The 24,973-nt window shown below is 39.7% G+C and overlaps 2 protein-coding genes across 8 annotated transcripts in view; both read left to right on the top strand.

Moving 5' to 3' along the window:
* slc8a1b (solute carrier family 8 member 1b) overlaps window positions 1-24,973 on the top strand; it is a 143,921-nt gene that overhangs the window by 45,532 nt on the left and 73,416 nt on the right. The gene's annotated exons all lie outside the window — the stretch shown is intronic.
* LOC144061565 (uncharacterized) overlaps window positions 18,981-24,973 on the top strand; it is a 13,456-nt gene continuing 7,463 nt past the window's right edge. For 2 of the 3 annotated variants that reach the window (XM_077582132.1, XM_077582133.1), the window contains exons 1-3: window positions 20,765-23,666; window positions 23,758-23,920; window positions 24,322-24,384. In XM_077582132.1, coding sequence (XP_077438258.1) covers window positions 23,549-23,666; window positions 23,758-23,920; window positions 24,322-24,384 — 344 coding nt within the window. In that variant the 5' untranslated portion in view covers window positions 20,765-23,548. Of the gene's footprint in view, window positions 23,667-23,757; window positions 23,921-24,321; window positions 24,385-24,973 lie in introns of all 3 variants that reach the window. The other variant, XM_077582134.1, reaches the window with a different exon arrangement.

Below are 24,973 nucleotides of genomic sequence, written 5' to 3'. Positions count from 1 at the left end.
ATAGGGCGTGCTCAGCGTGTGTGGGAATTTCTAGGAGATCAACAGCAGCCATTGTGAGTGGAGGTCAGTCATGTTAAGTGAGCTCTTCTTAGACACCTCGCACTCAAGAGCGCTCTTAGCCTCAAGCAGCTATCAAGTCCCACTTGGTCACCAATAGGGACGACCATTTGAATTGCTCATCTACATTTGTGTCTGGAGTGCCTGACAACAAATTGAGTGTGAAATTAAACAACCAAGTAAGTCTTCTAAATTTGGCAAATTTACATAATACTGAATCATGACTTGGGATCTAGGCTGGGGAAAAAGTCGCCATTTGCAAGCCATGGCCAGACACATTACACTGTGTGAAACACTGTCATGTCAAAGCCAAAAGCTAAGCAGAGCTGCATTGAGTTCACTGGATGCGCTGATTAGTGTTAGCGGTACCATTCCCTAACTGACAAGCGTATGAAGTGCTGCCTCCATGAGTGAAAATGCTTTTACTGTCTGTTCAGAAGTATAACTTTTTTTCCACACTCTGGACTTCACTTTCCAAACCCCCTCATTCTCTCCTCGGTCATCATGGAAACAAAAGACATGCAATTTTTTTTTTATATAATTAGAATTCGTCTGGACTAATGGTTAGAAAAATTAAGCGTGGAGAGTTTCTATTGTTAGTGAATTAGGCGTTCAACATTTGCTGGCTTCTCAAAATATCTTTATTCTCACCATTTCCTTGCTTATAACAATCTGCTTATTCCTTGCATCATGTTTTTGTGTTTTTTAAAAACATAATATTGTACTGTTTATTGTGTGTGCAGCCTCAAAAACAGATACAGGGTCGCAGTTTTTCTGTTGCGGGGTCGCATAGTCGCCAACTGTAATTTTTTTCACAATAGTCCAATTAATTCACGTTCAGCCATGTTGTTCGCTGTGTGGCAGGTTTTAGACACCTGGAAGCAGTTTTAAATGGTGGGGTGAAAAAAACTTTAAGTGGTAACAAACTGGAATGTAAAATCAAAAAATTGCTGACCAGCACCACTCTAAATTGTCACTCTCAAAAATAATCTCTCTTGTGTTCTGAAGTGTCTGTCCAATTAAAGATGAATCCTGGTTAATTGGAGATAGTTTTACAAGTATTTTCAATAATTTACATACTTCACTTTTATCAAATCATAAAAAAAGACACCTCTTAATCAGTTACTTAACAAGGGACACCTTATTGGCACCATTAACGACTCCATTTCACCAAATAGAGCCAGGAAGTCACATGACCATGACGTCTCTGTGGCCCTACACAGAAGAATAATTTTCAAAGTGACTAATTTACATCTATGTTCTGTTTAACTCACAGAATGTGAAAAAGAACAGCTGTGCTATGTGCTTTCATTTGTGTCTGCCTAAAAATGTTGACATTTCAACCTACAAGAACACCATTTGAAGAAATGGCTTGTTGTTTTCTATGTGATCTCTGCCTGGCTGTGGAAAATTAATTGAAGACCATTTCCTGTGGAATCAGAAGTTACTCTTCAGTTACTCAGTACTTGAGTATTTTTCCATTGAGTACTCTAAATACTAAATTTAGTAAAATACTATAAGTAAAATAAAAATAAATAAATACATTTTAAAAACACACACAAAAAGACCCAGATGATCAAACTCATTTAAAGTAATACTACTTACTTACTACTTACATGATTACAATATTGGACATACACATTTCTGTTAGTGGCAAAGTAAAGTCTCTGGGACTTCAAGCTGCCCCTATTTCATGTTGGTGGCTTTCTTACAAAAACAGTGAAACAGGAAGAAGCAACCTTTCACACAGTTTCTGCAGAATTGGTGTATCCATGTCTTGTGACTTCAAGTAAGCTTCCTGCAATCCGATAATTAAATGCTGATGACAGTCGGGTGTCAAACATCATTCCCAGCTTGTCCTGGCTGTCTGTATTCTCTTTCACGCAGTTGACACGTCGTCCTGTTTCCCATCTGTCACGCCTCCGCTACTAAATTAAAATCTGGGTAATTTGTGGCTGGCCTTCATCGTTCCAATTTGGTACCTTTTACACAAAATAGCAACCTGGTCAAAAGGTTAGCTTGAGGGGCAGTGCGAAAGAGTCTGCAGTCTGCCCCCGAGCCGAGCTGCATAGACTTCCATTTCCCTCAACTCTCTTCACCCCTTTCCCGCCCTCGAACTCTCACTTGGTCTCCGGGGACTCTCGCATAAATTTTTCCATTCGCAAAGATAAAAAAAAAAGAAAAAAGGAAGTTGCACTGGTATGTGTGTGTATGTGCGTGTGAATATACTGTATAGGGTTTCCCAAACTTAGATGGAAGAGTTTTTTCCAAGGACCCCCTTGTTATTTTAACGCCAATTAAACGTAACTGCCAATGAAAATATTGCCTAGTTTCAAGAAACAATGTTGTGAATGTCTTTATGAGAAAATCATGGTAATGTTATGATACATTATTTTTAATGATACAACAATATTTTGTGTCTTTGTCTCGCATCTTGAAAACCACTGCGTGTGTGTATATGTTTGTTATCGATTCGACCTTCCTCCATTATTGGTTATCGGAGAAGGCAGCAGGCTGGGCACACCATTACACATTACTCACTGTGTACGCACACACACATGTGATGGCAAGTCATCAATTTCCCTGTTTACCCTATTAAAAGAAAGGCCTGTGTGTGACTGCATGATAATTCTTCACTACATTTTTCCAAGGTGCTTTTTAAACCAGCTCTTAATCCCCACATCTTGATTTGCTGGCTGATAAGGGAAAGCAGGGCCGTGGAGGTGGATGCTCACTTTATAGGCTTTATTCCAGTTTGGCCCATATGTCATTTTGCAGTCTGACTTCTATCACCTTCCATCTCGAACACGCTCCAGCCCAGGATAAGTCATTACTCGGTCTTAATGAGTTTGCTTCCCGGGACGTACCGCCGCCATTTTTTTTTCTTCATAAAAGCGGTCAGGAGGTCGCAGCCGGGTCTCTTGGGTGGCCACTCGATGAGTTTGACTCAGCTCACAATGCAGGCTATTACATTAAGCACACAAGGCAGGTACTGTAGGTGCATCATTGCTTCTCCCCTGCGGGTCCACCCTGATGAAGATTCCAAATGGTGACCCACGAAGATATTTCGCTACCTTCTAGCAATTTAAATTGAACTTTTGGTCTGTATGAATATCATTTGGAATATTGTTGTGTGGAGGCTACTTCTTGATGGAGCTGAAATTGATTCAGCAACCAAAAGAGAGCTGGATAAAGTCAGGCCAGAATAATATTTTGCTGCCGTTGTGTACATACGTGGTCACATGACCTCTCCGGTCCAGTCACATGACTCAGCCTTTTTATTGTCTCACCAGCACTTTGAGCTTTGTCTCCTGTCAGAGGTTGAATGTCAATAGGCGTTCCCCAGTGAACTTTAAGATCGTTCCTCTGCTGGGAAGCAGCATGGAAGGACATCTGTCACAACACATACCCCCATACACACACACATACTCAAATTCAAGAAGGGTGACAGATTTCTGCTGCACTTTTTCATTTGCGCCTGAGCAAGCGGTTTGAAGGCAAAAAAAGCAACAACAAAAATGCAGCCTCTGCAGTCATTTTCACTTAGCAACATGAGATTTGGTAGGCATGTCTATCATAACAAATTCTCAAAAAGCCATCCTCAGTAAGACTCAGAAAGTCTGCTATTTTAACCATTTCCATGACCAAAGAGCAATTTTCCACCTGGATTATTGGGCCCCTCAAGCCAGTTTCACAGAGCATTATGAAATTTGGTACGCATGGCGATCACAAGTTGAGTCCCAAAAAAGTCTCAAGAAGCACTACCCAAAAATGCATGGAAAGTCTGCAATTTAGGTTTGAAGCAGCCATTTTTGACTCCTTTTGGTGAGCTACAGGAATCCTTCAAAGATGAATTCCTGTTGGAAGATTTGGAAAAAGTCAGCCCCTCAAGTCCATTTTACTTATGAGTATGACAGTTGATAGTCGTGTTTATCATAAGTCAACACGTAAAATATAAGTCCCAAGAAGCCATACCCCAAAAGACACAGGAAGTTTACATTTTTGCTTGAAGCTACCATTTTTAGAGGCCATTCAAAGATACATTTTTCGACTGGACTATTTTTAAAATTCAGTCCCTCAAGCTAGTTTCATTAACAGTTTGAAATTTGGTGTCTATGTCTATCATGAGCAGACACACTAAAAAGTCTCTAGACACCTTGCCCGAATAGATACAAATGGTCTGCAATTCTGATTAGACTGGCCATTTTGGATCTTGTAGGCCATTTCCAGGAGTCCTTTAATCAAAAATGTCTCATTACCACATATACTATATACATATATATACACGAACATAGGTGGCCCATACAGGTTGAGTCAAAAACCAACACCTTTTGGCCCTCAGATTTTCCATCCAATTCTGTCTCCTTGTCCTGTTCAAACATCACTAAGAGGTGTCCCTAATATGTCACCCTTTTCAAATAACTAAATTTGATAGCCCTCAGATTTTCCATCCAATTCTGTCTCCTTGTCCTGTTCAAACATCACTAAGAGGTGTCCCTAATATGTCACCCTTTTCAAATAACTAAATTTGATAGCGTCCCGCTCCGTGCAAAACTCCAAAGGGGGATGAGTGAAGTTGAAGCGTTCCTTCTCTGGCATGTGGTGAGGTCACAGACTTTCTCAGAGGGCTAGCAGAACTCTCGTTTCTATTCCCGCCGGTCGGCCCCCGTTGATATTCCCTGTGGGGTGGTTTGGGGGGTTTAAAAAAAGGAAGGCTGCCGATGTGTTTCCCAGCGGATTCTGGCCTGCTTCCATTTCCTACTTGCACTGTCCTGGTTCAGGCGGGTAATAATAGAATCTCTACCTGCGGCCATGTCTGCGTACCCTGGATCTAAAACAGAGAAATGTCATACTTTAGAGTATCTGTGACATAATCCATTTTCTTAGTGGCACATAACTTCTACCTTTCAGGTTGTAACGGCCTTTTTGTTCCACCTAAGTCTACCTACAGTAACTGAGTTGTATGAAAATCAGCAACGATCAATTCCACACAATTTATCTAACTTGCCACATCTATTAATGGATAAACCATCATTCATCCGACATTGAAAAATTTCAGTCTGGGATTAAATCAGGTTCGATGTAAAAAATCGATCACGTTTTTTTATACTGTGGTTGGTCTAGCCTCATATAAGCGCTTTGGTCTCTTGAGTGTTAAAGCAGGGCGGGCGGCTCCATGTCAGAGTTTAAGTACATCTTTGGGAAATTAATATGAATCAGCGGTAATACGTTATCTTGGCGTGAAAGCATACTTGCTCCTCGGTCTATTGTGCTTTGACCTCTAGCGAGCTAATTCTCAAAGCGCATAGCGTTTTAGCAGTACACAAACACACGCCGCTATTTAGCTGCTAACGGCTACACTTAATGAGGGAAGGTGTTAAAGCTGCTTAAGCGTCTCACCCTCCCGTCATGAGCACAGTAGCCTACTCTTGTGACAAAAATAAATTAATAATCTTAAGAAGGCCATTTCCACAATGTCTGACCTACTTAGGAGATATCAGCGTACTTGTTAATAACACACACACAGTTTCCATTCTTAAAGCGACCTGCTTATTATTAGGGTACTTGGATTACGGTCTTCTTCTTCTGATGAATTAATCGCTTTTGGGGGGCTTCAACATGCCTGCAAACCCACAACTTTTGCTCGAAAATATATGATTTTTAACACCCAATACTCACTAACTAGTCATCTGCCCAACGCCAGTTTCACTGATAGACACACAATTGGGTGGGTCATACATAGGCCAGGACGCATGAAGACGTCTCAAGGATCCATGCCCAAAATTGACTAGGAAGTCAGCCATTTTGGTTTGAATCATCCATTTCAGGTGAATCCCAGAGCTTTGATGAACTCGTACTAGCTCAAACAATCCCCAATCAGGAGTAGGAATTCTTGACCGATAGCTTGTCAGTACTAACCAAACCTTGTTGCAGAAAGTGAAGAAGCCTTCTTGACAACCCCAGTAGTCCAGTTGTGATTGATTCAATGTCGTGAGAAAAAATTTAGCTGAATGAATGAGAATACCCGTGAGCATTTAGACAGATGGGTGCCACTAAATAGGGTGGAGGATGGTGTCAAAGTTTGATAATTATTTCAAGAACTTGTCATGAACAAAATTACTAAAGTTGGGAAGACCGATGCTTGTAACTGAGCAGGAAGTTGTCCATTTTGGTGTGAAGCAAAAAACTCAAATCAAAAATTCACCCAACTGAACCCCAATTGGAAGCAGGTATACCAAGACTTATGGTAGATGCTGAGTTGCCGGTCATTTTTATACTCCTATTTTTCAAGAGTATGGTGTCAATGTTTGATAATCATTTGAAAGATTTACCTCTAAAAAAGGTTTGTGAGGGCCCATATGCAGTCAGTAAAGTAGCTAAAAAGCTCATCGTCGCTCCAGTAGAACTCTAAGCACTTGTGCAATCCAATCAAAGGCAAAAAAAAAAGCAGCTGGTGTTGACCAAAGACATTTTAATGTTGCATTTTCTTTTAAATTGATGCCCTTGTCTTTTACCAGTTCTCTTTCCCTCCCTACGGCTATTGTTTTCTCCTCTCTGCTCCATCTCTGCATTATCAGTGCTAATCATGTCCCGACACCGACTTACATAAAGTGCCGCCTGCTGAAACCAGGACCCCGTTCTAAGTGCATGCTCAAGGCTATGAAGGGAAAGCGAAAGTGAGTGAACTGAGAGTTCTGGCAAAGGGCGACTGCGACATGTCACATCAATGACAGCTGTGTGATCAAAAAAGCTGCAACACTACGCCCAAGTGAAAAGAGTATGTAGCCAAACAATGAAAGCATTTTGTGATGCCGTGTTTATATCAAGCATCTCTACTAGCCGCTACAAGACCTTTTAGATCACACCATCATTTGCTTTGTATTGGAGACAACAAACCCAATCACCATCACTTGTCATGAAGGGCGGAATCACTGAACCTTGGGCTCCAATGGAGACTCAACAACAAATGAGCAATCTTACAGAATCTAATTAACCAATTGTACATGTACAACATGAAAAAACAAACAAATCTCTTTGCAATGACAAAGGGTTAACATGAAGAATATATATCCAAGTACAAGTGGTGGATGGAGTCACAGCTGAAGGGAGACGCAAAACAAAATCAGCAAATGTATCCACAGAAGGGCTGAAATGTTACAAAGCGGAAATTGCTGAAGCACTTTCAGTGAATAAAAGATTAACCTCTAGCAGGGTGTTTCTCAAAGTTGAAGAAATTCATTGCAAATGGTTGCTTCAAACTAAAATGGTGAACTTCCTGTTCCATTTACAGCATGGGTCCTTGAGATTTTTGATGCACCCAATTATATTAGACATGTCTACCGAATTTTCTGTCGATTGTTGTACCTGATGTCAGAGGCTATTTTTATCGTACTTTACATTTGTCTCTCACTCTATTTGCTCCTCTGCCTTGTACTCCAAAAAAAAAACATCACCAAAGAGGATATTACCTGTGACTTATTCTTGAGAATGTCCTTTCTTCATCTATGTTTCTTTATGGTGACCTTCCTTCCTAAAACATCTCACCTTCACTCTTTTTTTCTCGTTAAATCAGCATCAGCGGACTTTCCTCGCGATCCTTCTAATCTTCCTGACATTTGAAAGAAGTCTTCTCACTACTCTGTTTTTTATCTCCCTGAAAAGAACTTTTGATGTGTATCAAAGCAGCGAGCTGAGAGTGATGTTCCGTTTTCCCTTTTCTCTGGAAATAAGGGTGAATTCCAAAGTTTTATTTCCTTGTCAATAAATTACTCAGGCATGTGTGAGCCCTGCTGCGAATGCAAACATTTCCGACAAAGATGGAGGATTTGTCGGCGACTGGAAAGGTGAACAAAAGCACTAAAGAATACGTTTGCGTTGGCCGGCGTTGCCAGGGGAGACGTCTGCGACATTACCCCGGGCTCTGACATTATAATTCAACCTCCCCTGGCGGAGAGTGAAACTTTACAAAAGACCCTTCGGCTTCAAGTAATGCTAAAATGTATTGTAATCATGTTGAGAAGTTTTGATTAGCTCGGTGTGTGTCTTTTGACAAAAAAAAATGGAAGGCCACTCACTAGATTGTTGCCGTGACGAATGTCTCGCCAAGTATTTTTCCATTTCTTTGAATAATACACATGGTAACTGATCTTTGATGTATGGTTATTTATGAGGCTGTAGTGTGCATGCCAGGCCAGTAGTTGTCAGTGTCTGTATATGTAGGGATGAAACGGCACAGATGATAAACACTTAAACTGATTTATGAATTTATGTTGTGGATGAGTAAATTATTCAACCCAATCTGCCGGGTGAAAATTATTAACCCAAATCTTGGGTAAAGGTAACCCAATCTGATCAAAATCCACAGCCTGTGAGTGGGTAAGGAAAACAACCATTTTGAACCATTGAACCATTTTCTCCCATGATACAAAACTGCACTGCTCCAAAGAAGACATAATCTGCTGAGTTTGCATTTTTCTTGCAACCAGGGCCATTTCTAGCTTCATGGGGGGGCCCTAGGCAAGATGCTGTTTGGGGGCCCCTTGTTTGCAAAACTATAATAAAGAGATTTATAAACCTTTAGATCGCGTGTCAAGATCCAATCCTCGAGGGCCTGAGTCCTGGATGTTTTTGAGGTTTCTCTACTCCAACACACCTGATTCAGTGATGGGGATCATTATCAGTATCCTGGAGAGCTTGCTGATGATCTTAAATATTAATCAGCTGTGTTGAATGTTAACCTTTCTCTGCAAGAAGTATTATAGCGGTATTTGTGAGTTCACAAACTCCCGAGAATACATCTTGTACCGAGCCTGTTGATTCCCACTGGTTCGGACCAATCACAGAGCAACACTGTGTTTTGGGGGCGTGATATGCAGCTCAGCTGTGACAAAACCAGAAAGCCAGTGCCGACGCCGGGGCAAATAAACAAATCTAACATGGACGAATGGACACTGGAATTAATTCTGTTCTGTTTCCTTGTTGAATGTTGAACAGCGAGAGGAGCTTCGTGCATTTTTATTTGGTAAGGTAAAGATGTTTGTGCTCCCCCCCTCCTTCGACGAGAATGAAGATGACATTTTCATCTGTGGCCGTGATTGGTCATAACAAATGTGCACATTGCCGCATCGTCTAATCAGCTTGAAGTATTGTACAGAATGTCCCACCTGAGCAAATCAACGCTGAGCAGTCCCAGATGGATATTGTGGAGAACTCCCTTGAGTGAATCACAATATCAATCTGGCTATTGCCAGGTTAGTTGAACGTGGGAAACCTCGAAAACATGCAGGACTCAGGCACTATAGTCTCCTAAGATATCACAATTTATTACATTTGATGAGCAAAACAGACTACAGTTAAAATTAAACAACAAAACAAACTATTTTAAAGTGCACCAAGGAAAACAAACTAATTTAAAAAATAATCTTTATATAACATCATAGTCTCACACTTATTGACAGGATCCACTGGGTTACCAAAAACAGGCAGCTGACCATGAAAATATGTAAATGAAGATGACCTTGCTGCATCCTGGTCAGGAGATCTTGAGGATTGTGATGGTCTTGTGGCTTCCTGGTCAGGAAGTTCCAAAGATCCCTCTGGCTCAATAGCTGGAGCGCCAAAATATTTTAGAATTACTCCTGGAAAGACAAAGATCCTTAGGTTATCAAGCAAATAGACCATGAGTGAATGTTCCTATTTTTGAATTACAGTAATATTGCAGTAATACAGAATATTTCTTTTTCCGCTCCACTGAGAAAACTTATTTTTGATGCCATTACGGTGTCTGTTTTGTTTAGTACTCTCGCTAATGGATAGCTGTCAATCATTCTCACACAGTTAGTGACGTAGAAGCTACGGCTTATCATCACAGTTTATTTTATTTATTTCCTATTTTTATTTTTTAAGCATAAAAGGGATGTAATAAACAAATATTAGAGACAGATAAAGACAGGACATTTTAATCGTCCTCAGGTAAGACTACACATGGAGCTTGCGGGCACCCTGGTGGCTTGGGGGCCCTAGGCAGCCGCCTACTTGACCCATAAGAAGAAACGGCTATGCTTGCAACTTGACATGGGACAACAGACAGACTCTGAAGAGTGGCTGCACGTGTATGTGTGTGTGTGTGTTTGTACTTGCGTGGATGCGTATGTGACATGTTTGCAAACATGTGCCATTACCCCGTAGCAGAAACTAACAGAGCGTGGCCAAAGCGAAGCAATTTGTGTAATTGAATAGCTTGAAAGACCGCATATCCCCAGAATGTGTGTGTGTGTGCACGCGTGTGTATCTGTTAGGCAAGTAAAGAGACACAAAGACAGACGCACATAAATAACCCAGACTGAATTAGAGTGCTTGTTTGTATAGGCCAAATCTTCTCCTTGACCAGTTTTCATGCCACAAAATGCATTTGTATTGAGCAAAACAACACAACATGTTTAGGTGATGTTGAACCTCAACCACTTTGAGATTTCGTTTTGGCTTTTTAGTCTGGATCAAAGGCAGATGTTCATCCAGATGTTAGTACTTGTACAGACTTGTTTTTTTAGTAATCCTTCCATTCAGCCCTTAAAATTCCTCGATGTTGGTTCGTTCATTTGTCGTTTAATTAAGTTTGTCTTCATAGGAAGTCATTTACTTATTTCTTGAACATTTCCTAGCATTCTGTAATTTATTTATCAGCACAGTACACCGCAGCAATGTTGGTTTGAAGTGACCTTTTTATGGCCAGCATAGCCATTTTCCAGCAGCCCTTCAAAGACAAACTTGATTCATGGATTTTGTCAGATTGCTTCCAAATTTGACCTATGTTATACTAGAAAGATGAAGGATGCTAACTTGATGAACTGGATAGTGCATACTCGGCTATTTTCGAAAAGTCAGACCCCGAAGCCAGTTTCACTTGGACGCATGAAACTTGGTAGGCAAAAGTTGACTCTACGATGTCCCACTCTTATCCTAACAATAACCTTTACTCGTTGGGTTTGTATTTGTAGCACTGATTTCAATCATACAAAGTATGACAGTGGACTCTACTGTAGGGTCAAAATGTCCTCTTACGCTTGATCGTTAAAACTCGGCTCAGACTGGAGTAGCTCTCCCAGGAGCAGATGGTTCCGACAGGTTAAGAGTCGAAAGCAAGACAACGGATAATTTCTCAGAATTGTCTGTCTGTATATTGCTTGCAAAATCAACAGTGTGACGCAATGGTTGCATTTTATCTAACGTCACCTTTCCCCTTATCCTTTTATTTTTCTCTTTCTGTCTGCCAGATGTGAACTTTCTTAATCTTCTCAGAGAAACAACGTTAACACAGTGTTTTTTTCCTCTGACGTAACAGTCACAGAGGTTTACTTGAGGATTAAGTGATGATCTGCAGGCAACAATAATACTGTCACTGATCTAATGTGTTATTCTCCACTTGGAGGAAAACACTGAACCCAAAAGATTCTGTTTTGAGGACAAGACACGAAGGCCCTCTTGAAACGGCTTCTTAGCTCATAGAAATTGTCATTTTCAAGACACATTGAAGGATTAGGTGTAATTTTTTATATTTCTGTGGAAATACAAATGTAATAAAATCTTTAAGTGTAAACTTATAAGGATCATGCAGACACCATTCCTCTTTTTGAAGCAGTGAAGAAATAATGCTGCGAGGTTTTTAGTCATCGCCAGAGAGTCAGAAAGAGAGACGAAAACAAGATCTGATCACCAAAATAGAACACAAGGTGACGACTGAGACGATTGGTCATGCGCAGAGAAAAAGACAGTGAGCCCAGTGCGCAATAAAAAGCGAGAAATCAAGGCGATCACGAGTCGGTGATAGGCGGGAAACAGGAAATGAAAAGAGGATGAGGAGTCAAGAGAATCGGGAGGAAGGCGGGGAGGGATGGAACGATCGATAGTGATTAAGTTGTGCAGAGAGAGCAAGGAAGGATTCCGCACAGGATACATAGGCTCAGACATCAGAGCAACACGCATCTTAAACACCACTCGGCCCTTCATCATCATTACCATCATCATCATTTTACGGATAATCTGGTGAGTGGCATGGGCGTCAGAGAATGAGGTTGGAGACTTCTTTGGATTTTTGCTCCTTGTTAGAGAAAATTAAGTTGTGCAATAAGTAGTGAAACATTTTAAGTTTAGAGAAGTTAAAATTAAGTTCATCTGTAAAGGTCAAAGTGCAATTCATGTTCATCTTAAAATTTCAATGCTGTAGTTTTGTACTGTAAATCTTATTTAGATTATTTCAATGTGGAGTGAAATTTATTAGAAATATAGTATGTAAGCATGGCGCCCTGAAAAGCGGGACAGAAAAAAATGTCAGGATGTTGAAAAGAAGATGAAGGATAGCGAAGGAGCAAAGAAGTAATGATGACAGGTTATGTGTGACTGATGGCATTCCGAATGTCAGTTTAGAGATTACCTCAGTGAAACATTTATTACTAGATTCCACTTGTGTCTGTCTGAGCCCAAGTCAATTTGGAGGGTGCCGGGACGCCAAGCGACCTCACCTTATTTGTGTGTTTGTGTGTTTTTAAGATCAGACAGAAGTTTCAAATGTATGTCAAGGGTTAGCACAAGGCACAACACATTCGCCACAAATTATTAAAGGGGAACTCAAACCAAGATGTCAAAACTTCCTTATTTTTTAAATGTGCATATCCTCTTTATCTGATGTTCTACAAAGTATTCATTCTAAGAAATGCATTTAAAAAATTGCCGCTATATTTACGTCATTACATGTGTGAAGTCGTCAGAATGTAACATCTGTCAGCTTTCCTTTTCCAATTAATTTGCTGACAAAATCAAAATCAATAAATGGTAAATGTTTAGGAATGGCAAGCTACACATCGGCCAGATCCGCTTATCCAGCTAATGACGGATGTGCTGACTCGCAACGGCTGTTTGCGGCTAGTGGCTAACAGCTAGCAGCCATTCAGTCACGGCGTGCCGTAGGCTCGCAACAGCTGCTAGATTAATTTTCATAGGCAGTATTATAAGTGACCGACATTGGTAATGATACTGATCGATATCTGTGTTATGAAATCGATAATTGCGTCATTTTTTTTATCTCCTGTATGTTTATAAATCATTATCATAAATATATGCTTTATGTTATTAAAATGAATACATTTAGTATAATTTAAACAAATATTTTTAGACATAAGATTTTTTGGGGATAATATCTCTGTAACATTCAATTTATTTTTCTTACCATCCTTTCCCCATATGTGTGTATTTTGTTGAAGCCTCATCCAGTAAGGTGTGCAGCGCCAATAAAATGCTTCCGTGTTCAACAAAGAGTTAAACCCCTTCCTTCTGTTCTCTCCCACACATCAAAACACGCTCGCTCACCCGCGAGTCGGTATGAAATATAAATTATCAGATGAATTAAAGATGGCGGCGGAAGCGGTGTAGCAGGACCTCCTTGCGCCGTCACCCAAGTCCAACGTTTGCTATACTTTCCGTTTCTTTTCCACTTGAAGAAGAGAAACATTCCAGCTTCTTGTTTTGTTTGATAGACAGGTTGCAATTTCACTCAAGCGGCCGATAAAAAGAACCTGAAAAGGCCCGGAGGCTAAATGAAGCAATACATTGTTTTTGTTGTTGGTGTCTGCTGCGCTGTCGAACTGATGATGCAACTGTATCCTTATATTGCCTCTTAACATGGCGATGCCACAATGAAAACGCTCAGTTTTTTTTTTTGTCTGTCGCGGAACTATATTATTTTTTTTGCTTTGATTTGTGAGTAGACTTGAGATACGAGCAATAGATGGTGACAGTGGACTCAACTTAGATCACTTTCCACTTTCCTTCGGCAAATAGTGAAGGAAGCCCACAAGCTTTATGCTAATGATAAGTAGCATCTATGTTACGGTGCTACAACCCTTAAGGCAATGCACCAAACCCAGTTTGAAATATTATGAGATCTGAACAGCTATGACTGTGATACATGTAAGGGAAAATAATTATAAAATGACAGATAAGCACTAAAAGCCAAGGTTTCTCCCTTCAGTGGTAAAATGCATACTCTATTGGGTTCAAGTCCGGTGATTGAGAGTATGTATTTAACTGACGTACTGTATTTGTTTCTATTAACACAGTCAACATAGTCAATAATAAAACACTAAAACAGGAAAGGGAGAAGAAAAAACTGGGCTGCAGAAAAAACGGGCATCCCCCCCCTTAAGGTCAAAAGGACAGGTGCTTGAGTGCCACCTACTAGTTATGTATGCATGTGCCTGCTGATAACCTTGCATTGGGTGCTGTTGCAATGCATTTGTGAATTATTGCATGCCATACAAAGTATCCCATCGGCTGCCTTAAACCTGCCATGTAAACCCTGAACCAGGATTTTCTCTTTGCCAGCATTTTTCGACACTTTGCTTAATTTTCTCACTAAATAATGCACAGATGTCCTGCAAAATTCACCGATACGCAAGAGTGGAACAGCTATGTAGGTGTGCATTGCTTTGATTCATGGGCCTCCTGCCTCCATTTTGTTCCACACTTGGCTTAAATTTCATTATCTGCCATCTGCTTGATTCCCTGCGTTTCTCCTTCCATCCTCAATTCCACAATTGCTCAGGCTGCTACCTTGGCTCCTTCCTTGCCGCTTGTCTGCCTTAACTCCCCCAATCCCGACAACACCTCCTCCTGCTGCTGCTTCTGGTCTCATTGGGAACATAACTCTGGTTCCCCTCCCCTTCCTCCTTCCTGAGAGAAATGTGCTGTCACTTTCAGATGCATTTCATTGATCGCTTCTCGGAGGCGACTGTTGGTGTGTGTGTGTGATGCTCTCGTTTTCGGCCCTTGGTTTGTTATTTGCCTCCAATCACTGTGAGATGAATAAGCTCACTTTGATTGCATTAGCTCTACCAAGAGAGGGGACGCGGCGTTAAAACAAACTCACTTAAAAATGCGACATGAAAACGTTGGAATAAAAAATCTTGACTCCAGTGTACAATCTTGCATTTTGTTCATCCATTCCATCGCTCGAGTGGGCGGAAGCTGTCGGAGGTGAGAAGTGAGAGTGCCAGTGTGTGTGCCGGTAACCAAGGCAACCCACTTCTAATTGGCCAGCAGGCCTGGCAGTGTGATTTGCCGTGTGTTGCAGTCCAGAGTGGCGGTGGGCTTGGACGCGAACAAGCATGTCCATTTTTATTTATTTTTTAAACAGTTGGAGACGTAAAATCTGATTGGTGTTGTCACCTGACACACTTCTGAAAAGTTCTTGATAAGAAATCTGGATGCCTCACTGGCCCACAATGCATTGCATCTCATTTTGTAGCTGAGAAAATCATTTTGTGGAACGTAATGGACATTTGCTAGACACAATAAGGTTCATGTTTTATCCACTAAGAAATTTAGGAAAATGACAATTAAAAAGAATGTGAAAATGGTCAAGATAGATCACTATTTTATTTTTTTATTAAGATGCACTGGATACTTCCTGGGACCATGCCCCAATATGTTGCGTCTCATTTTGTAGCTGAGAAAATTGCCGTTTCATGAAAATTAATGGACATTGTCGAGACATGCACTGATCACAGTGAAAGTAAATGGTCTATAGACCTCTGCCAAGGCCAAGCCATCCTTATTCAGATCAACAGCCAGCCATTCTAGATAGCATCACTGATTATTGTCAGTCAAATCCATGCTTTACCCACAGAGAAAATCAGGAAAATGACAACAATTCTGACAATAATCAAAAACCCTCTTTCCAAAATGTACTTGGTCCTTCCTTGGCCCATGGCCACCACCTTTGGCGACAAGACCAATCATCTGGCACTTCTGAAAGACTGGTCATTACAGTAGTACCATCTTTTCACATTGAAAAGTATGTAGTCATGGGACAAACACAACAGAATATGAGGGGTGGGGTGCATTTCAAGGCAGTGGGCTGCCTGAAAAAGCACCCCCTAGATAACCCTTGCTAGGAAAGCACTATGTACATCAAACTCAGCCTGCTTACTCACACTAGTACCATCATTGCACATTGAAAAGCATGAAGTCCTGGGACAAACACAACAGAATTTATGGAGGGGTGCATTTCCAGGTAGTGGGTTGCCTGAAACAGCACCCCCTAGCTAACTCTGCCTAGCTAACTCTGGCTAGGAAAGCACTAAGTCCATGAAACTCACCCTACCTACTCATTCTTTTTCAATCATTGCACATTGAAAAGCATGAAGTCCTGGGACAAACAACACAATTTATGAAGGGGGAGTGAATTTCCAGGGAGTGGGCTGCCTGAAACAGCACCCCCTATCTTCTCTTGCTAGGAAAGCTATATGTACACGAACCTCGCCCTGCCTACTCATTTTACTGTAAGATCCATGCATTATTTCAGACAAAGTGAAGAAAACACCAAAGAAGGTGTCTAATCTGGCAGTAATTTAAATAAAAATACAATTCTGGTTCCAAACCTGTGTGACATTATTATAATACCTAAAACATGCTTTAGTCTCCTCGATGGAGTTAGATCGACAACAGATTTTGTGGACACTTCTATCATAACAGGATGCATGAAAAAGTCTCACGGACCCATGGCCAAAATCGAACAGGAAGTCAGCCATTTTAGTTTGAAGCAGCCATTTTGTGGCTCATATGTATATTGCCAATCGCCGACTTGGAAATTTGCCCAAATGAGACCCAATTCAAAGTAGGCATCTGAAGCAGATAGTTATTGCTAACTTACTATGACTTTGTGCCTCTGCTAATTAAAGTGGGAATTCAGCATCAACTTTAAATGATAATTTCAAGGATCACTACTTTAGTTTCGATTATTTCTCCTTGTGTCTGCCTTTGTATGATTAGACATTAGTTTTGCCTTTATGGGAAAAGCTGTATCTTGTGTCTTCCATTCAACATTTAACACGCTCCCCTCTGATTGGCCAGTGTCGCGATGCGTTCAGAGCCATCTGATTTTCCAATTTCCGAAGACATTTGCAGATGTTACCTGGTGTGCGCTTCAAGTGATGTTGCATGCATGGAAAATGGTTAAATGCCACTTGTGCTTCTTTTGACTGTGATTCTGCTGAGTAATGCACAGACAAATACGCAAGCACACAAATTTGCACAATTTTTCCAGGCAAGAGAGGGTAGACGGAGCTAATAAAAAGTTTCTCCTTGCATCTTTTTTTCTTTTCATTTTGCACTTCAGCCCCTTTCCCACACACAGACACACGTGCACAGAGACACACTCTCGCTGTCAATTCCTCATTGTTTAGAGGAGCAGTGTAAACTGGCTGCATTTTTTCCATGACTTCAAGCTCTCACCGCCACACACACACACACACATACACACACAGGCATTATTTCGCTCTAGGGAACTCACCGAGTGTGCATCGCAGACACCAATGCAGCAGTACGAGTGCTAGAAGTGTCGCGCTATCACACCAGTAGAGTCGTACGGCGCTTTACCGCTTGGAGGTTGAAACAGCATTATCTAGAGTACACACACAAGGTGCAAGCCCGCTGGCAAAATGCTGTTGTTGCTTGATAAGCAAAACACCTGACAGTACTAACAGTCCTCCTATCCAAGCCTGTTAGGACTTCACTGTCAAGTAATAATCACCAGTGTTGGGCACTTGCAAAATGTCATTTGTTATTGTATTGTTTCATTAGTAACTGCCATTTGAAAGCGGCATTACAATGAGATAATTATTTAAAAAAAAAAGAAAAAAAGTGAAAATAACAGCAGTATGGTGGCGTAGTGGAGTGTTTCTCAATCTTTAATGAAGGCACATTTTTTAATAGAAAGATCGCACCAAACAAAATGATTTGAAAAAGTACTGTACATGTAATAAAATAATAATAATCTCATCTCAATTTACTTGCCTTGAACCTAGTCAATTATGTGATCTTATTAGAGGTTAGAACACTGGATGGGAAGCTGCTACTGTTCCAAACTGGTTCAAGTATTTTAAGCAATGGATGTACTTTGTTTAATGTCTTGTAACTGACCAAATGGCTATGACCTGTGGTATTCCACAGGGGTCAGTCTTATGACCCCAATTGTTCAATCTCTACCAGGGCTGTCACTATCAAATATTTTTAAAATGGATTATCCTATTGGTTATTCCATCAAATAATAGCATTAGAGCGCTAGCGATTTCCATTTAAGGTAAACACTAGCCACCATTTAATTCACACATAGCTATGTGAATTGAGTAATGTAACTAGTAATTATTTATTATCTTCTGTGCATGAGCATTATTAAACACCAACAAAATTAGCTTATGCTAAACGCAATCGTGATTAGCATTACCGTGCTATCAATTCGCATTGACGGTAAACTACCATTTAGTTCACACATCATTACCCCTCATGTACTAGTGTCTTAAAAGTTACTTACAAACGTTGCATCAACAATAGCCCATGAGTAACGAGTAGTGATGTCGATGTCTCTTAGTGAGCTCAATAACTTCGTGTCCACTGCGTGTGCGAAAAAGGTCCATGTAGAAACATGGACAGCACAAATATGGTTCTGGCGGAGCTTCGAGTCAGACATTTTCGGTCGACCTATTTTTAAAGTCGACTTGGTCGACTTCTTTCCTCAGCCCTAATCTCTACATGCTTCAGCTAATATGCAGCTACGTGTTCTACCACAACTACGCAAATGACACTTTCAGAAGGTAAACATGGGGCTGTAGCTTCACTTTGTCACTACATTGAACAGATGAATTTAAGAATACAAAGTGTTTATATATACCACCTACATTTTATATAATAGAGCGTTATTTTTGCGATTCCCGCCAATTGTACACTCCCGCTAACACAGAGGTCTTGTTCCTTTGAGTGTTTTGTTATGCTCTGTGTTAAAGAGTCTTTTTTCCTCACTCACTTCTGCTTTGATGAGGAAGCGGTGCAACACTCCATCAGGGAGCATTAATATTATATCACCACACACACAATACAGACACACACACACACTATAATCCAGTATGTCTACAAGAAGTTGCAGTTAAACACACACAAGGCTGCCTGCCGCATCACTTCACTGTGAAGCTATGTGGCTACCATCTTTCCATTTGTTCAACCACAGTGTGCGCGTGTATTTGTCTATGTGTGTATGTGTGTAAGTGTTTCCATACGCACGCAGGGAAGTAAAAAGTTTCCATGTTTAGGCTAACTTTTAGCTTTAACATGACAGATGTGGACTGCAGCACACACACACTCACGCACATGCACAATGTTGGTATTTTTAGCCCTTTTTATGTCTTTGTGCATAAGTGTGAGGGGACACACACTTGGTCATTTATAAATGAGTGGAAAAGGAGTAAGCACACACTTTTGTGCACACACACTCACAAGGTTCGTTGCCATGTTCAAGGCTTTATTTTCTAGTGGGACTTTTCTCAATCCCGCATGCTTCACTATCTTCTATGGAAACACTTACATTTTGTTATCCTAAAAAAAACTCAAGGCATTTTATTATGACTCAAAAGTCAAGCTATTATTGTTGTTGTTTTTTATTTTACTGTATCTGATATGTGGACACTTAACAAGCATAGTGAAGAGCAATAGGTGCCCCCAGGTTCTATCACGTTTGCAACTCAATTTCTTTGCATTTTATGTTTTATGTACAAAAAAAGAAAATGTCTTTAAATTTGTAGAGAGCAGAGTGTGTTGTGTTCTATTTTGGAAATGACCGCGTAGCTTCTTGAGATCTGTTTGTGTTCACACAGTTTAATGTTCTTGCTTTTGACATTTGGCTTGAATTTGTCAACGTGTGTACTGTAGATATAAAGTTTCATCATCAAATTTCACCCACACACAATGACAAAAAAAAAAAAACAACAAATCAAGAAAACTTTCTTGCTGGTTGCCATCACCCATTTATCTGAAAGGACTTTGGTAGCCCTAAATTTGCCTCAAACCAAAATGGCAGACTTCCTGGGTGTTTTACAACATGGCCTTTTGAGACATTTTTGTTGGTACACTAAAGATGCCTACCAAATTTCATGTTGCGAAGAGAAACTGGTTTCTGGGGCTGAATTTTCTCCTGAAATTATTTTGGATATGTTTGTCTTTGAAGACCTCTAGAAATAGCCCTAGCCAATGACATGAATGACTTCCTGGTATTTTCTGACTTCTTGAGACTTTATTATATCTATTGCTGGTCTATTCATGATAGTCCACCAAGTTTCAAGTTGCTAAGTAAAAGTGGTTGCACTAAAGAGCCAAATTTTGTCCTCAAAGTATAAATCATTTCCTATGGTCATTTCTTTACTATGGTTTCTGCAATCAGTGCATGTAAAATACACTGACATATATCCCACTTTTCATGTAAGTACAAAGAGTTTCAAGGAAGCCATCAAGACACTTTCCTTCACCGACAGCATTCTCTAAAGGAAAACCTGAGCAGAATCCGTCACGACAGATTGGGGTTGAAAAGAACCTTTGAGAGAAGAAGAAAAAAGAGAATGAAAACATCCAAATGTGGTAAGAGGAGCGTTGAGTGGAGTAGGAGTGTAACATAGCAGTGTGCAAATATGTAAATAAGATGACAGACATAATAATTTCAAGGAAAGATGCTGTGCGAAAAAGAATTGTCGCTAAAGTATTAGCGCCGCATATTGAATAGGAAGCAGAGAAAGGAAATTGCATTGCAGAGCCAGAGGTGTTGTTTTACAATATTATCCAATACAAACGAGAGTTTATGTAGAATAAACAAGATGCCGTCTAAAAATGTGGCAGTGCTAATTGCTAAATTTGCACAGGCTATGCTAAAGAGTGGAATGTCCTAAAGTTGAGTCATCACAGGACATACTTTTCTTGCATTACTAAACATGTTTTCATTGGTTATCTAACTACATTTTAGCAGTTCTGCAAACTGTACAACCTAAAGAAACCACAAAGCTACAAGCTAACTATTTCATCAGCCTGTCTGCTCGTCAGGAAAGCAGTTTGTCTGGGAGTCACTTTCAAGCGGCTATCAGGCGGACGCACTTCAGCCCGGCGTCCTGTTAGGCGATCAATAAAGCAAGCCGGTGATTTCATTTATCCGCCCATCACGATAACAGACTGACTGTCTTTATCACGTCTAAATCTGTCCACGCTGTTCTTTTGCTCTCCAGCAGTTTCCCTTTATCCATCTGTGTGTGTGTGTGTGTGTGTGTGTGTGTGTGTGTGTGTGTGTGTGTTTGCCTTTGTGTATTATGAGGACATTTCACCTGAATACATGCCGTGCTGCGAGGACATTTTGAATTATGAGGACACAGCCCATGTCCTCATAATTATTTCAATGCAGAAGTGCTTCTAGGGCTGTAGAAGGCTTAAATCCAAAGTTTTAGCCAATGTCCTTGTAAAGCATAATTACGTGAATTTGTGTATTTTTGTGTATTTGATGGCGCCCCCTGTAGGAAGGTCCTTGTAATGCACCACTTCATGAATAATTCACACCAGTGTATATTTCACAGCATTTGATTGGCTGACCATCACCTGTCCTCACAATTACGCACGTCTCCATAATTCAGTTTTTTCTCAAAATGCTGTGTATTGTGAATGTTTGTCTGTAGACACAGAGCCTTTTTTTTTTTTTTTTGCAGCCACCATTTCCTAAGTAAATAATTAAATAATGAAATACCCTACGATATTTAATTATATATTTCAGTATTTAATTATTTCAGTGGTTGTTTATTTAAAAATGTACAATGGTTAACAGCAGAGACAGAGAAACTGTCAGTGCCGTACATTAATTCATCATTTAACATCCCACCCTGCCTTTACAGTATAACATCTTTCTGTACACCAGCGGCCAAATGTTTTGAGAATGACATTGATTTTCTAAGAATCTGCAGTGCTGACTTATTATTGTTTTTTTATGATGGCAATTTGCATGTACATGTACTCCAGAATGTTATAGTGATTAGATGAATTGCAAAGTCCCTATTTGCCATGAAAATTAAAGTAATTTCCTTTAGTGACCTTACAAACTTTAAGTGAAGAAGGCTTCAGGGCACCCAAGAAAATCCAGCAAAAGCCAGGACTATCTCCCAAAGTTGATTCAGCTGCAGGGATAAGGACATCACCACCAGTGTAGAGCTTGCTCAGGAATGGCAGTAAGCAGGTATGAGTCCATCTACACTCATGGTGAGGGAGTAAGACTTTTGGAGGATGGCCTGGTGTGACCAGTGAAAAAGGGATTCCATAAACACAGACCAAAATAAGGAAAAAAGAGTTACAGTTATTTTCTCTGATTAACCCCCTTTCCAACTGTTTGGGGCATCCGGAAAAATGCTTGTCTGGAGAAGAAAAGATGAGCGCTACCATCAGTCCTGCTTCATGCCAACAGTAAAGCATCATGTGACCATTCATTTGCAGGGTTGCTTCTAAGCCAAGTTACTGGGCTCGCTCACAATTTTGCCAAAAAACACATGCGTCCATTACTAAAGTATAGTACCAAAACATCCTCGGACAGCAACTGTGTGACAGCAGCAAGGTTATTTTATTTACTAAAGCAAAAAAACATTTTCGTTAATGAAAAAAAAAAAAATAACTTTTTAAAAAAGCAAACTGAAATCACATTAAACGATTACAAAATTATCTATAATTCTAGCAATAATATCCTTTGTTTTCGTCTGTGGTAATTAATTTAGTATATGAGCCTTTCGGGTTAATTTTAAATGTGATCTATTTTTTTTTTTTAATTGACACTGTAAATCATAGAACAATAGCCACTCTTATCAACAAAGTTCATAATCCAACACTGAACCAATTTGTTGATTTAAATGTGATTTATTATATTGCCCGGAGTACGGAAGTGACGTCATCTAGCAGCCCCGATAGAGAACCGCCCCCGGCTCTAATTACTTCACGAGACGTGATGGCAGTGTAGCTGTGCTAATGAGGTAGGTTTGAAGCTCGAATTTTTCCTCCAGAAACTTGTTTATTTTAATGTTGGTCGCTTGTGTACATTGCTGAAAATGATTTATAATGCAAGTCCAGTGTAAGTGCAGCTAAGCTAACGTTAGCATACCTAACCATCTGTTGATTATGATGGTTGCAGCTAATTATTTAGAATTGCTACGCTTTTGTTAGCGACGGTTAGCTCAGTTAGCATAGCAGAGCTAACCGTCTGTTGAGTAAGATAAATGCTAATTGAAATTTTTAAGAGGAAAGCAATAACAGGCTGGTTTGATAGGCTGGTTTGTGATGTGAAAATATACAATGGTTTAGTATTACCAGTACAGTATAAATGAAGTATTGGTAAATTGCTGCATTTGTGTTTACTTAAATTTGTTCTTTAAATAGAAATATTTCAGTAAAGTCTGTTAGTGTTCATTACATTTAATTTATGCAAATATTTAGCAGAGCTGTGCTATCCACTATTTTATTTTCGTTGGCACATTTACTGCACACTGCACAGGATATTATGGTCCACAGAAAGTCAACTTCAAAACATCTGCACCAAGTTACCTATCAAACTGATTGAAACTCATTTTTTTCTATAGCTTTAGATCATTATCTTCAGTGAGATATGTCAGTCATGAGGCCACAGAGGGCAAAAGTTAAACCCAAAGAAGAGGTAGCATATTTTTCATCCTTAGGTAAAGACAAGGATGGCTTCACCATAAAATATATTAATTCATTCAAAGGTGAGTATTGGTAAAAGATTCTTTAGTATGGGCCTAGTTTTCATTACTGTTATAATGAAATATTTCTGTTGTATCCCTTTTTCTTTGTAAGGTCGAGGAGTGTTCAGTTCCTGCTCCTTTCAGAAGGGAGTCTTTCCTACTGAATATCGAGGAGAAGTTATAAGCAAACAGGAACGTGAAAACAGGCTGAGAGTGTATCATGATGCCCAGAAGGTTTTCATGTTTGAATTTCACTACAATGGAAAAACACTATGGTATGTTTATATGGTGTGTTGTCACACTTAATTTTGTTTTTTTTGGGGGTGGGGGGGTTATCGTGCAAGGTTTGACAAAACATAAAAGATTAATTATAACTCAAAAGCAAAAGTACATTCTTTTCTCAATATAATTTTTTTTGTTTTTATTTCATTTTTTTACAATATTGTGACTTATTTTTTTATTTTACTTTTACAGTTATCGTGAGTATCGCTAACCTCACAATATCATGTTGATTATCATATCGTGATTGCTTATCATGACATTTGGATATTGTTTCATACATGTGACATACTAGAATTACTGGTCGCACATTCATGATTACATGAAATTACAGTATAGCAGTCTAGTCTTAGTAAGAATTTAATTGTATTGGTATTTTTCTATTCATCTACCCCAGGTTTCCACTGAAGCACAACCTGATGAAGACACCGCTATCACAGACTGCGCCAAAGTTGACCAGGTGACTAGATTTCTTTTTGAATGTTGTTGAAATCAGTTTTCAGAAGCAAGACATTAGTGGAGGGTGGAGATACTAGGGCTGCACAATATGTGGAAAATATCTTGGCGCACGAATGGCTCATGCAATATGTGCATTGCAAAGACGTGCAACAAATGGATATTGGATTGTTTGTATACTTTAGTCTGAGGCTAAGCGATATGGCCAAAAAATTAAATAAAAAGTCTTTTAAACCAACCATCCAGCATTCTGCCACCACTTGTGCAAAATTTCAACTCACAATAACATCTGGATGTAACAGAACATTATAACAGTTTTTAATAATCCAGAAGACAAAATACATTTCACGATTTAGCAAATTTTCAACGATTCAATTTGAATTTAATTTATTCAATTAATTTGATTTATTGCCAGGCCCTACTTGAGTCTGATTTTGACCAATCAGAGACAACCTTAATTGCGCATCGCCATACAAGAGAATTGTATCGAGGAGCATTACTAACAAAAAAAACCTTATTTGGATAAAACTAGATCAAAATGAGCATGATTATTTTTCCGCATGTACGTGCATTTCTTTAATTAGATTATGAAG

The sequence above is a fragment of the Vanacampus margaritifer genome, chromosome 12 (genome assembly GCF_051991255.1).
Source record: "Vanacampus margaritifer isolate UIUO_Vmar chromosome 12, RoL_Vmar_1.0, whole genome shotgun sequence".
Classification (NCBI taxonomy): domain Eukaryota; kingdom Metazoa; phylum Chordata; class Actinopteri; order Syngnathiformes; family Syngnathidae; genus Vanacampus; species Vanacampus margaritifer.
This window is presented reverse-complemented; position numbering and strand designations above follow the sequence as displayed.